This window comes from Leptonychotes weddellii, chromosome 1 (assembly GCF_054177405.1).
Source record: "Leptonychotes weddellii isolate Sample4059 chromosome 1, ASM5417740v2, whole genome shotgun sequence".
NCBI lineage: Eukaryota > Metazoa > Chordata > Mammalia > Carnivora > Phocidae > Leptonychotes > Leptonychotes weddellii.
Window position 1 is genome coordinate 76,600,680 of NC_138369.1, and position 14,571 is coordinate 76,615,250.

General features: G+C 42.8%; 1 protein-coding gene and 1 long non-coding RNA gene across 4 annotated transcripts in view; one reads left to right on the forward strand and one right to left on the reverse strand.

Annotated features, from left to right (window-relative positions):
• LOC145722594 (uncharacterized) overlaps nt 1–1,467 on the reverse strand; it is a 6,061-nt gene extending 4,594 nt beyond the window's left edge. Inside the window, exon 1 of the long non-coding RNA XR_014146957.1 lies at nt 1,092–1,467. This is a non-coding gene — a long non-coding RNA (uncharacterized LOC145722594). The remainder of the gene's footprint in view (nt 1–1,091) is intronic.
• ACP3 (acid phosphatase 3) overlaps nt 601–14,571 on the forward strand; it is a 44,731-nt gene continuing 30,760 nt past the window's right edge. Inside the window, exons 1-4 of one of the 3 annotated variants that reach the window (XM_081826219.1) lie at nt 601–862; nt 8,462–8,557; nt 11,814–11,900; nt 12,555–12,707. In XM_081826219.1, coding sequence (XP_081682345.1) covers nt 746–862; nt 8,462–8,557; nt 11,814–11,900; nt 12,555–12,707 — 453 coding nt within the window. In that variant the 5' untranslated portion in view covers nt 601–745. The remainder of the gene's footprint in view (nt 863–8,461; nt 8,558–11,813; nt 11,901–12,554; nt 12,708–14,571) is intronic. The other 2 variants (XM_081826227.1, XM_006736896.3) reach the window with 2 other exon arrangements.

Consider the following 14,571-nt stretch of genomic DNA (forward strand, 5'->3'; position numbering starts at 1 on the left):
GACCTGAGCCGAAGGCAGTCGCTTAACCAACTGAGCCACCCAGGCGCCCTGTCATTGTTTTTCAATTGTGTCAGGTTAGGAAAGGTACTTCTAATCCTAATTTTGAGATGCCACGGATGAACCCCAAATACCTTAAGGTTGTCATTAAAAACTTTCAAAATAAAATTTCTCTTACTTTTCTTCAATTTAAAAACACCTCTCAAAAAAAAAAGTAAAAATAAATAAAAACACCTCTCTAGACTACATGAGAGTTTTACAAAAGGAGGCCAAAATATGCCAGTACCTGCAATTCCTTCCATATTACTGTGCCTATATTCCTGGATTCCCAAAAGATTAGGAATCACTGGCCTAAGGTTTCCAAAGTCAAGGTAGATCCCTTTCCCAAGTGACAGGCACAGACCAAACACTCTATCACACCCTATCTAAAGAGAATGGTAAACTTAAAAAAAAAAAAAAATCTCCTAACATGCTCCGTGACCTTGAGCAACAGCTTTCCGCTCCGTGGAGCTCAGTGTTCTACCTTAAATCCAGAAGACTGTGCTCTCTCACACCCAGCCCCCAAATTATCTGACCAGACACTTGCCAAACCCCGCCCCAAACTACCTGGTGATCTTACTACTTCTGAGTCTGACTCCTCCCAGTGACTCCTTCCCTTTTTATCCCTTTGTTAAGTAGCTTCCCCTCTAATGGCTTTTGCTGTGGAAACAGCACCTCCGAACTCCTGCCCGAGACAGCACTCCCCAGCATGAGGGCTGCCCTGCTCCCCGTGGCCAGGGTAACAAATCTTTGCCTTAGCTGCTTGCTTCTGCTCTCCTGGGTAGGCCGAGGTGCGGTAGCTAAGGAGCTGAAGTTGGTGACGTTGGTGAGTAGGCTTTTCTCATTGTTTTTCCCTTAAAACTGTTACCAGCAGGGTCTGATACCCAAGTATCAGGTTTCACTTTACCCCTACTGCTGTCTCCCAGAGACCAAACTCAGAAAGTGAATCATCCAGTTTCGCAAGTTTCTCCTAACGAATACTTAACGTGTCCTGACAAAAAGTGTTTGCTTTGGTTATTTGTGCCTTTGCTGCTATTATTTATTTATTCACTTACCTCACAGCTGCCTTGAGTGCATTTCCTTCTGATAGCCACAGGATGCTGCGGGGGAAGCCTCAGCTAGCCACGTTAGCACCAGGAGCTAACCAGGCTTCCTTCAGTGTAATGATTATTTAAAAACAGTCATCTTCTGCATGAAGTAGCCCCTTCCCCTTTTCTTTATCAGGAAATTGGAAACTATATTTGTAAACAGATTTTGAAGCATAAAAGTGAAACTAAATTCGAGATTTCGAGGAGGACTTCCTGATATGTAGATTTGGTTGATCATTAAAATAACGTTTTCTCCACCCGGGGCACATGTGACAAGTTATGGGAAAAGAGGGGTGGCTGGTGCGAGAGGTTAAGGAAAGAAAATATACTGTTGACGTTGCCTTCAGAATAGGTAGGAAGGGGGTTTGCCAAGTGAAGGGGATTTATCACTTCATCTGTATGAGTCCTGGGATTAATCCCTCGGTTTCTCTGTCTGTGATTTTCTCTGTTTCTCTACTTCTCTTGAGCTGTTTCACTCAGTCTCCTCCGCCTCTGACCCTCTCTTTGTCTTTCACACCCGCTCTCTCAATCTCTTTCTCTTCCTCACCTTTTTTTATTTGATAGTCTGAAAATATGCTGACAAATAAGTAAATTTTCTTACTGTAAGAATACTCAATTTATTTCTATAATTTGCAGGGAGGTCATCGTTTACCTAAAAATCAAACATGAAGTTCCTATTTCCTCAGCTTAGTGTATTCAGAACTCCTTTCTTTCCCTTCTACAGAAACAAATTTCCTGACCATATGATTATGCAAATTATCTTTACTAGGTCCTAAGTCAACACATGAGAGAGAATCAGAGAAACATATCATCAATTTATTTACAAATGATTTACCAGCTGTCACACTTCGGTGCTGAAAAAAAAAAAATGTGTCATATCATGTACCTTCTGTAGAGAAATCCGTGCAAGTTGGACTTTTACTTATATTCATGGGTTCCTGGCCAACACGTGCATTAAGCAAGTGTGGGGACGCCGCGGAAATGGGACTGTCAACACTGTCAGCCTGTGGCAAGTTGGTTGAGAGGTAATCCTCTCTGAGATACTACCATGAACTTGCAGTTAACCGCATGTGGTCGATTCACTCCCTGTTTTACTCCAGCGCAGGCTCACTTCCCTCGACTACCAAACTGTTGTGGGCTTCCTTTCTCCCCCTTCATGCTCAGTTACCATGTGTTCAGGGACTACAAGTTAATTCTTCCCTAAGAAAAACCTGACAGGGGTGCCTGGGTGGCTCAGCCGGTTAAACATCTGCCTTCGGCTCAGGTCATGATCCTGGAGTCTTGGGATCGAGCCCCGCATGGGGCTCCCTGCTTATCAGGGAGCCTGCTTCTCCCTCTGCCTGCCACTCCCCCTGCTTGCTTTCTCTCTCTGACAAATAAATAAATAATATCTTTAAAAAAAAGAAAAGAAAACCTTACAAAGATAGCTCTCCTGGAGCTAAAAGGAATAAATCATATTTATCACACAAGGCTAATGTTAATTTTTCCTACCAAGGCTTTCTTCCATTAATGGTAGATGAAGGGCGACTTAATACAAATTTCTTGGCCCTTACAAAACAATATCTAAGGACTTAAGCAATGAGATACTACTTTCTTCTTTTTATTGATTATGGAGAATATATGACTATAAATGGTTAAATTATATGCCCAGGCAAATCCTTAGAAAATCATTAGAACCGGAATAAAAGAAAGGTGCCTCTGCTCAAAGTGGTAACCTTTGTAACAATAACCAATCATTACTCAATGCTTATTATATGCCAGGCATTGTTCTGAGAGTTCGATATGGAAGATGTCACATTATCCTCCCATATATGCCAGGCATTGTTCTGAGAGTTCGATATGGAAGATGTCACATTATCCTCCCAACAACCCTGTAAAGTAGGGTTGCTAGGAAAACACAGGATACCCAGTTACATTTGAATTTCGGGTAAACAAATAATTTTATAGTATAAAGTATGTTTCGTGCAATATTTGGGCATCCTGTAGTTTGGTTTGCTACATCTGGCAACTGTTCTATAAAGTTTTATAAAAACCTTACTATCTCGGGCGCCTGGGTGGCTCAGATGGTTAAGCATCTGCCTTCGGCTCGGGTCATGATCCCAGGGTCCTGGGATCGAGCCCCGCATCGGGCTCCCTGCTCAGCGGGGAGCCTGCTTCTCCCTCTGCCTCTCTCTGTCTCTTATGAATAAATAAATAAAATCTTTAAAAAAAAAAAGCTTACTATCTCTATTTTATAGATAAAGAAATTGAGGCACAAAGAGGTTAAACAACTTGGCCATAGTTACACGGTAACCGTGGTGTAGTCAGGATTTGAATCCAGGCTGTACGATCGAGGAGGCTATGCCCCTAATCACTACACATATTCCATTCCTGCTGTGTTCATTTAAGCCAGCACATGGAGCTGAGATCTCACCCTGGAGGTTAGGTGTACAGACTTAACACATCATCAGTAGGTAGTTTCCTTGCTGTTTCTCTGTGATCCAAGAATAATAAATCTTTCCCACTTCTGTAAAGCTGTTCTTGGCAGAAAGAGGAGGAAACTGTCCTTGGTTCTTGTTCTGTCTCATGAACAGAGTTATCACACAATCTTTTAAAACAGGTTTATCAACATGTGTCCCACAGGATACTAGTTTGACAAGTTGTTAACAGGAGTTGCTTGGCTAAAAAAGTGGGTTTCAATAGTCAAATCCGTTTTGGGAACAGAACAAGGGTTACGCTGTATTTCAGGTCTCTAAAGGGCAAGACTCCTCAGTCTTTAATATTCTAATATGTGTGGGCACCTGGGTGGCTCAGTTGGTTAAGTGTCTGCCTTTGGCTCAGGTCATGATCCCGGGGTCCTGGGATCAAGTCCCATATCGGGCTCCCTGCTCAGTGGGGAGTCTGCTTCTCCCTCTCCCTCTGCCCCTCCATTCATGCTCTCTCTCTCTCTCTCACTCTCTCGCTCTCTCTCAAATAAATAAATAAAATTTTAAAAAAAATAATAATATTTTAATATGTGCTGTAGCTTTAAAGGAACGGATCTAGTAGTAAACTATATTTCCTAAACTTTGACCACAGAATCCACCTTCTTCTTTTTCCAGAGTGTCCCATTAGAAAACCCTTAGAGAATCATTATTTCTAACTTTTTAGAGAGAGACTAATAAGTATGGTGAGTATGGGAGGTCAAGGGAGACGTCTCTTGGTTGCCTTTTTCAGGAGGGACCTGAATTTAGTGACCGCCAGGATTAGAAGTAGAAGTAGGACATTCCAGGCAGGTAGAACATCACCACCCTGAGGCTAGAACAATGTATTGATGGAAGAGCAGGGGCTCTGTGGCTAAGTGTTTTTAGCAAGAGCCTAAGGTAGTAACATCGAGGTGGGCAGGGCCAGATCAGGTAGGATGATGTAACACACAGAATCTGCTCAGCCGACTTGATGGAGAAGGATCATTCATGGGGGTACCAAACCATGGCTCTTTTTTTAAAAAGGTTACCTGTGATCTAAAAGGATGAAGTGAGGGGCACCTGGGTGGCTCAGTCGTTAAGCGTCTGCCTTCGGCTCAGGTCGCGATCCCAGGGTCCTGGGATCGAGCCCCGCATCGGGCTCCCTGCTCCGTGGGGAGCCTGCTTCTCCCTCTCCCACTCCCCCTGCTTGTGTTCCCTCTCTCGCTGTGTCTCTCTCTGTCAAATAAATAAATAAAATCTTTTAAATAAATAAATAAATAAAAATAAAAGGATGAAGTGAATGTGATGTGGTGAGGAAAACAGTGGGTAGCAATCATGAAAACTAGGAGATCTGGACGGCTCATTCAATCTCTTTGAACCTCAGTTTCCTTCTTTGTTCAGGACAGCAATAGGGCCAGCCTGGCCTCACCGGAGTTGTGAGAATTGAAAGAGAGAGCAGGGAAAAGACTGTACAAAATGTGGAGGGTTGCAACCACGTAAGGGGTTGTTCTCCTGGATGTCTTCCTATTGCAATTACCACTAGGACTGCAAAATAGTCCTAGGGCTGACCCTATATGTTTAGGTTTCTAAAGGATTTCATAGAGTATGATTGCTGGACTGAGAACAGAAGTTATAAATTCGGCAGAGCTGCATTTAAGAAGTTTGCCTTACCACAGGCTTAAAAGAGCACCGAGGCGGGGCGCCTGGGTGGCTCAGTCGTTAAGCGTCTGCCTTTGGCTCAGGTCATGATCCCGGGGTCCTGGGATCGAGCCCCGCATCGGGCTCCCTGCTCGGCGGGAAGCCTGCTTCTCCCTCTCCCACTCCCCCTGCTTGTGTTCCTGCTCTCGCTGTCTCTCTCTCTGTCAAATAAATAAATAAAGTCTTTAGAAAGAAAAAAAAAAAAGAGCACCGAGGCACAGTCCAGAGGCTCCAGCTGAAACTCCAGGAGCTCAAGAATGCACGTGTGCACTTGAGGGTACTAACATATGCATGCGGGCGCATGCACCCGCACACATAGTGATTTCCAGCATCTGGGGGCAGGGAAGGGATGGTTTATTAATTGTCTCTGGGAGACACCCCTTCTGAAGAGCTCACAGCATGTGTGAGTCACTACCTCAAAAACCCTTAAAACCTACTACAGTATAAGGGAGTACAATTATTCCTGACCTGTAAGGACAGAGTAAGAAAACTTGTTCAAACCTGTGATTATGTTCCAGGGTTCTGCTGTTTAACCCTCCTCTAAGGGAACCATGCTTATTTTTCTCCCCAGCCTATACTGTCATTTAGATGCATAATCTCAGTTTTATTTTTTAAATAGGATTTGGGATTGTTTCTTACATCAAGGTTTTCCTCTAGTGCAACACCTCCCCCTCCCCCCGCAACACACAGAGCTTCCAATCTCAGAGGAAAAGACCAGAGTTTATAAAGAAGCCCCAGATCCCAGATCACCCACTGGTGGTGGGATGCTGAGGGGTGCGTTTTAGCAGAGAAATGAGCCCCTTACACGGGTTAAGAATGCTGGCTTTGAAGGCACACGGTTTGTGTTTGGCTCTCTGCTGTGCCACTTACACGCTGTGTGACCTTGGGGAGGTCACTTACCTAGGGCTGATTTCCTTGTTTGTGAAATGAAGACAATAATCATAAATGCTTTGGAGAACTGATGAATGGATTCAATCATGAGAAGCATTTAGCACAGTTTCTGGAACACAGCAAGCATTCAAAACACCTTGAAGAGTTATTGTGGTCATAGGCTGGTAGGAAGTGTTGTAAATTATTTTGCTACAATGTCTCTCATCTGACTTCCCTTTGGCTAACTCAGGAGTTCTCGACCAGAGATGATTTTGCCCCCGATGGCACATTTGTCAGTGTCTGGAGAACTTTTTGGTGATGACAATTAGGGACTGCTCCTGGCATCTAGTGTGCAAAGGCCAGCCACGCTGCTAAACATTCTTCACTGGACAGGATGGCCCCTCACAAGGAATTATCCAGCCCAAAATGTCAACAGTGCTGAGGTTGAGAAGCCCTGGAAACTAAACATTGTAGGATTTATAATCTACTGAAACCATGTAACAGTTTTAGTTACTCAGATCTAGGAAAGTATTTTGCACAATTACCTGGGATCTAAAAAGTCAAAAATATGTTTGGATTATAGAAAGAGCACTAATGAGGGGCGCCTGGGTGGCTCAGTTGGTGTCTGCCTCCGGCTCAGGTCAGGATCCCAGGGTCCTGGGATCGAGCCCCCACATCAGGCTCCCTGCTCAGTGGGGAGTCTGCTTCTCCCTCTCCGTCTGCCACCCCACACACACACACTCATGCTCTCTCTAATAAATAAATAAAAATCTTAAAAAAAAAAAAGAGCACTAATGATTAGCCTTGATAATTTCTGAGATTATGCAGCCTTTCTTCCAGCCATGAAGGGACCATTCATAACAGCAGTTTCTTACCTGACCAAAATTATTTCTTAAGATCCACTACACCGGGGCGCCTGCGTGGCTCAGTTGGTTAAGCGGCTGCCTTCGGCTCAGGTCATGATCCTGGAGTCCTGGGATCAAGTCCCACATCGGGCTCCCTGCTCTCAGCAGGGAGTCTGCTTCTCCCTCTGACCCTCCCCCCTCATGCTTTCTCTCTCTATCTCATTCTCTCTCTCAAATAAAGAAATAAAATCTTTAAAAAAAAAAGATCCACTACACCATGGTCTCTGTTTGCTGTAGCCTGTTCTACTGCGATTTTTATTTCTCACCAGTTAAGGGGACCAGAAGATAAGTTTTCTTTAGACACCAGAGACACAGCCCAGGTCCTATAAGCCTCTCTCACTTCCTTGGAATCCCATCTGGAAGATGGCCAACATTTAGGACTGTTCCTTATTCCGTGTCTACCGGAGCATCTTAGCCAGGTGGTGTCAATGACAAGTGCAGGAAATCCCAAATAATGCAACGTGTTATGTGGCCCTCCTTTGTATTAAAAATATTTGCTGGCATCATGGCATCAGGATAGACGTCATCTTGGATTTCTTGAGTGCTTTTCATGTCTTATCTTTCGCTTACAAAATAGCTTTGTATTTAGTTTGGTATTTTATTCAGAAAGCACATGGGAGTCATAAAATACCAAGGTTTTGGAAGTCCAGACTACTCTCCCCACAGAGGAAAATGTGCAATCAAAATAGCATGACATGCATGCAAATTCAGAAGTATGCTCTTAAAATATTAAGAATTAGCTTTTCTAATCTCCCTCTCCATAAATCCTTTATCTCTAATCTAAAAACTAATCATTGGCTCAAGACGGTCACAAATTATATGTGGCATTTAAATCTACTATTTTAGCATATGTAAAAATTTTAACACCATAATTGAGGAAGAATACTTCTCATCAGTCTGTCTGCAATAAAGTGATCTTGCTAAGCTTTGTGTTCCTTCTTGCCCCAATATACAAACCAGTCTCCATGAGTGACTCACCTGCTTTCTAATGACTGACCGTCTTGTTACTTACATTACCTGAAACACAAGAAAGTGTTAGTGAGCTTAAAACAGCGCTTCTTAACCTGAGATTTACCTGGGAAGGTCTTTTTTTGTTTTTTTTTTTTAAGATTCTTTTATTTATTTATTTGAGAGAGTGAGAGCGAGAGAGCATGAGCAGGGGGGATGGCGGATGGAGAGGGAGAAGCACACTCCCCGCTGAGCAGGGAACCCAATGCAGGACTCGATCCCAGGATCCTGAGATCATGACCTGAGCTGAAGGCAGACCCTTAACCGAATGAGCCACCCAGGCACCCCTTACCTGGGGATGTCTTTAAAATCCTGATGCCCTGGCCACATGCCAAGGTTAAGAACCAGTGGTTTAGAAGAAAATCTATTAGGATGAGCTGAGGCAAAACACCTAAGTGAAATTTGTAATGTTACTGTCTTGATCTATTTTCAGGTATTTAGGCATGGAGACCGAAGTCCCATTGAAACCTTTCCTAACGACGCCATTAAGGAATCCTCATGGCCACAAGGATTTGGCCAACTCACTCAGGTTGGTTGGATTTTCAACTAAAGTTTGCTGATGAGTCTTAAGGGAAACTATGTGGAGTTTGTAATACATTGAAACCATATAACCACTTCAGTTACTCAGATCTGGGAGATTATTTTGCACAATTACCTAGGAACTAAAAGTCGAAAATGTGTTTTGATTGTGAAAGGCGAGGCACTAATGTTTAACTTCGACAATTTCTGATCATGACCAAGTCACCCCTAGTGACTAGTAACTGTAGGAAAATTGTATAAAATTGCTCGTTTTGATCTTTTTTTGCCCTGTTTGGGTTTATTAAAGCCTAAGAGCTGTGCATGGCAACAGATGAATACATTAGCTTAAAGATGCTGAGGAGAGCCAAGAGATACTTGGAAGCCTGCCCCCTGAGTTTCTCAGCCTCTTCCTGAGGAAGTAGAAAATAATATTATAATCGATAAACTGAATCGGCAGGGTTGGGAAGACAGGATTCCTCTGGAAGTGCTGATATCAAATTTTATTTTTAATCAGCTAGATATACTGGGATCGAGGCCTTCTTATAAATGGTCTTAAACATAGGGAGCCCTACTTCCTAAAGAGCACCAAAGGAGAAGGTGAAGGCGGGGTTGGTGGGGGACAGAGGCATCTGTAGTCACTGCCCCCGTGACCCACTCCCTTCTCTTGCAAGAGTGGATGGCTCTTCTGTTTGGAGCCAGAGACCACGTGTGTTGCTTCTGTCCCGACCAAAGCAATGTTTAAATACATTAAGAAAATGTCATAGAATGTTTAGAGTTGAATGTCTCTAAACATTTAACCAAATATGTAACTAAGCATTTAAACCAATGGGTCTCAGTCTTGGCTAAACATTGAAATTATTTGGAGAGCTTTAAAAAATATCGATGTCTGTCTGCCTCCCAGACAGAGATTCTTATTTAATTCATCTAGGGTATGACCTGGATATTGGGATTTTTAGAAACTCCTTAGTTGATCAGTTGACTCTAATGTGCAGCCAAGTCTGAGAATCACTTCCCTAATTCGACCACAATGTTTCATAGAGGAGAAATCCCACAGAGGCTGTTTGAGGTCAGCATCTTTTGGCTCCCCGGTCAGAGCTCCTCCCACCATACCTCACTCCTACCCAGCTTTCGGCTCCTTAAACGAGAGAACATATATTATGAAATGATCACTGTTATAAATTTAGTCAACATCTGTCATTTCATAGAGATACAATAAAATGAGAAAGCAAAAAAAAAAATATTTTTCCTTGTGATGAGAACTCTTGGGATTTACCTTCTTAACAACTTTCATATGTATTATAGAGCTATTTTATCCATAGTCGTTACGCTGTACATTAAATCCCTACTACTTATTACCTTGTAACTGGAAGTTTGTACCTTTTGACCACCTTTTCCCCAATCCTCTCCCCCCCATCCCCTGCCTCTGGTAACCACAAATCTGATCCCTTTTTCTAGGAGTTTGGTTTTAAAAATTTTTTTTAGATTTCACATATAAATGAGATCATATAGTATTTGTCTTTCTCTGTCTGGCTTATATTATTTATATTATTTAGCATAAAGTCCTCAATGTTTATCGATGTTGTCATAAACAGCAGGATTTTATCATTTTTTATGGCTAAATAATATTCCATTATGAGGGGTGTGTGTGTGTGTGTGTGTGTCTACCAAACTGTATGCTGTATATCTTGAACTTATACAGTGATGTATGTCAATTATATCTCAATAAGACTTGGGGAAAAAAAGAAAAAATGCAGATTCTAATTCAGCAGGTCTGACATAGGCCTAAGAGTCTTTATTTCTAATATACTCCAAGGTGAAGCCAGTGACGCTGGTACATGGCCACTCTTGAAGTCGCAAGGTTCTAGAGCTCAAATTCCTGCCCTTGGCCAGGTACTTGCAATCTACATAATGACAAGGTGATGGCTTTCTAAGTCAGTGGTTCTCAAAGTGTGGTCCCTGGACAGGCAACATCACCATTACTTGGAAACTTGTCAGAAGTGTAAATTGTCTGGCCCTCCCCACTGAACCAGAAACTCTGGGCTTCATTTCTGGGAACCTTATTTTAATGAATCCTCCAGGTGATTCTGTGCATGCTGACAGTTGAAAACCACTGCGCTATAGAAGATGACTCTTCAAAATTCAGCTGTAAGTTAGTACAACAAATTAGGCCCAAAGTACCTGCTTCTTTAGCTACCCATGTCATCCAGGAAACTAGCAAAACTCAGAGCACACATTACTCTTTCCCCACCTCCTTCCCCATCCTAGGGGGGTGGTGATGATCATGGTAGCCAGGAATACAAGCAAAGGAAGGAGTCGGGCCAAGCAGAGGTTATAGGGACCACATCCTCTCTGATTCCTGAAGTTCTAATAAAACTCGGGATTAAAGACAGACTTGAAGGTAGTGTTTCTCAAAGCATGGCACTCTGCTGCACGGATCTGAATCACTCGGGGCACTTGTTAAAATGCAGATTCCAGGGCCACCCTGGGATCTAACAAGCAGGAAATCTCTGGGGGAAATGCTGAAGCATCTGCATTTCAACAAGCATCCCTAGGTAATTTTGCTTCTGATGCACAGTAATGCTTGAGGATCACTGAACTAAAGCAATATTTCTCAGTGATTACTGGCCATCAGAATTTTAATAAGCTTGTTAAAAAGGGGTTCCCGAGCTCCACTCCCTGCCAAAAATTCTGGCTCAGAAGGTCAAGGTGGGGCCTAAGACTTTGGTTTCTAACATACTCCCAAGTGATGCTAATACTGCTGATCCCCAGACCACACTTTGGGTGACAGATTCTAGTTTTTCAGGAACCAGGCGTAAATAAACTGTGCAGATAATAAATCATTATACCCAGAGGTTGACAGTGATCTTCAGATTCATCAAGTCCAACCCGTTATCAGATGGTTGAGTTTCTTCCACAAAACCTCCACCAAGTGGTCAACCAGCTGTCTTGAATGTTTCACCAACAAAGATGAGCCAGTGGTGTTCTACCACACCAGAGATGAACGATTTACTTAGATCAATCACCAGCTATTAACTGTGCAAAGCTCTATGTTAAGTGCTAATGAAGGTGCATGAGTTTTCTCAAGGAGTCATGGCTAAAGATTTATTACAACTGTTTTTTCTTGTTTTCATTTAAAAATATGTCGTTGTCGAACTATGAAATTACACCATGGTTTGCTCTACACATTCAATAAGGAGAGATGAGACTCATACATGAAATACACAGAATTTACTTTCACTGATTTTTGCTTTTATTTGTTCCCATAGCTGGGCATGGAACAGCATTATGAACTTGGACAGTATATAAGGAAAAGATATAGAAAATTTTTGAATGAGTCCTACAAACGTGAACAGGCAAGTTGGGGAGCCAAGAGTGGGAACCTATTTCCTTGAAAGAATTTAACATAATGTTGCATTTATAAAAGTGCTTTTCCAGTTTCCCAAAGAACTTACACAAGTCAGAGATCTTATTTACAAATGTACTCCTCTTTTTTTAAGGATTTTGTTTATTTATTCGAGAGAGAGAGAGAAAATGAGAGCATGAGTCAGGGGGGAGGGGCAGAGGGAGAGGGAGAAGCAGACTGCCCTCCAAGCAGGAAGCCTGATGCAGGGCTCTATCCAAGGACCCTGGGATCATGACCTGAGCCGAAGGCAGTAATTTAACCAACTGAGCCACCCAGGCACCCTAAATGTACTCCTCTCTATACAAATACTTTGTTCCTAAGAAATTTATGAACATGACTAAGTGCAAAATTTTATGGACACCCATTGGCTTGGCAATTAGCCACCACTTAATTGGTCTCTTTGTCAATTCAACTATTGACATACCAGGTGGAATTCTCATAATACTGTCTCTTCTACAGTAGATATTATGATCATGATGCTACCACAATGTTTGCTAATGTTTTCATATGAGTGTCCTGGCCTTTCTCAAATGTACTCTTTGCTCCACGGGGAAAAATGCACAGTTCCAATCAGTTGGAATCTCCTTTGATTTTCCCACTCTAGGTTTATATTCAAAGTACGGACATTGATCGGACTTTGATGAGTGCTATGACAAACCTTGCAGGCCTATTTCCCCCAGAGGGTATCAGCGTCTGGAATCCCAGTCTACCCTGGCAGCCCATCCCAGTGCACACACTCTCTCTTTCTGAAGATCGGGTGAGTATTCTGGAAAAACCTCCTATTTGGCCTAGGAGGAGGAAGGCAGGTTGCCCAGTACTTGTGGGTTTGGAGGTCTAGACACTGCTTGGTCTGTGCAATCTTAATCCTTTTCTAAATAAAGCTGCTAAGGACAAAGTAGGACATAGGAAGCCCCAGGAAGAGAGAGTAGGAACAGAATTTCAGTTTGGACCTTTATCATCCACTTTGTTTTGCCACCCTTTCAACAAATGGCAACATGGGGGCACCTGGGTGGTACAGTCAATTAAGCGGCCAACTCTTGGTTTTGGCTCAGGCCGTGATCTCCCAGTCATGGGATCGAGCCCCACATTGGGCTCTTTTGCTCCACGCTCAATGCCAAGTCTGCTTGAGTTTCTCTCTCCTTGTCCCTCTGCCCTTCCCCACCACGTGCTCACTCTCTCTCTCTAAATAAATCTTTTTAAAAAAATGGCAATTTGCCCCTCTCCATCTTCACACACACACACACACACACACACACACACAGAGTTCCCCCTTGTTCTACTTTCAATTCCCAAGCTTTTGGTGCCCCACATAGGGTTCTCCTCCCTCCAGAATATTCTAAGACCTCTCTACCTACAAAATACCCCTCCCCACATGAAAACCCCCATTCTGAGGTGGGGAAAAAAGAAAAGAGTTGAGGGCATAGTCAGTGACCAGCACTTTGATATGTGCCACCATATTTACCTTTCATAACAACCTTCAATGGGCAATATTACTGTTCTCCTTTTATAGCCAGGGAAATATGTGCTCAGAGAAAGAAACAAAATAGGCCCAGTGCCGCAAAGATGGTAAGCATCGCTACTGGGACTAGAACCAGGCCTATCTCATTCCAGAGCAATTTCCTTCCCTATAAACTAGTGGTTCTCAAAGTTATTATATTAGAATTACCTGAAAAAATTTTTTTCAAATCCTGGCACCTAGGGCACTCTCTATAACAAATCGGGATCTCTGAGGGTGGGATGTAGGCATAGTACTTTTAAAATAATCCCCCTGGATGATTCTAGTGGACAGCCATGTGTGAGAACCAGTACCATAAACCAAGCTGCCTGAATGAGGCTATTTGAGAGAAACTCTCAAATTTATTTTGCACTGGGTAGGATGCACCAAAAGCTCTTCAATATTTTCAGAGGAATTGCTTTTGGTTTTAAATAGTATAAAATAAATCTAACTAATCTCCCAGGTGTGGAATTTAAGACTATATGAAGGAGGGGCACCTGGGTGACTCAGTCGGTTGGGTGTCCGATTCTTGATTTCGGCTTGGCTCATGATCTCAGGGTGGTGAGATCGAGCCCTGCTTCAGGCTCTGATGCTGGGCGTAAAGACTGCTTAAGTTTCTCTCTCTCCCTCTCCCTCTGCTCCTCCCCCTTCTAAAAAATAAAAATTAAAAGAAAAAAAAAGACTATTTGAAGGGAAAGTTTTGGGACAAGGAATCCGTGCTGATTCCCCTGCAGTCCCACTGTAAGGATGACCATGTCATCTCTTGGTAGCTGAGGTTTAGCATGACTTCTGTACTTGGACTGTTGCCCAGGGGCCCCTGGGGTAGGCTTCCAACCTCTTTGCCCTGCCAGTACTCCTAGACATTTGACTTAACTGTTGCATCTGATGACATAAGAATCTTTCCCAAATACTTTGTAGAAACAGCCTGACCCTGTCAACCTCACTCAAGGTAAGTCTACTCCAACCACTTTTTCTGGTTTCCTGACAAGACAGGATGATTTGTTTGTACCTCTTTCCTTCACAGAATCAAGAGAGAAGTATTATGATGATCAGTATTCTTAGGAGTTTGTGAATATTTTCTTCCAAAAGAAAAAAAAATCACTTTTGCCACAGCCTTTTCTGCATA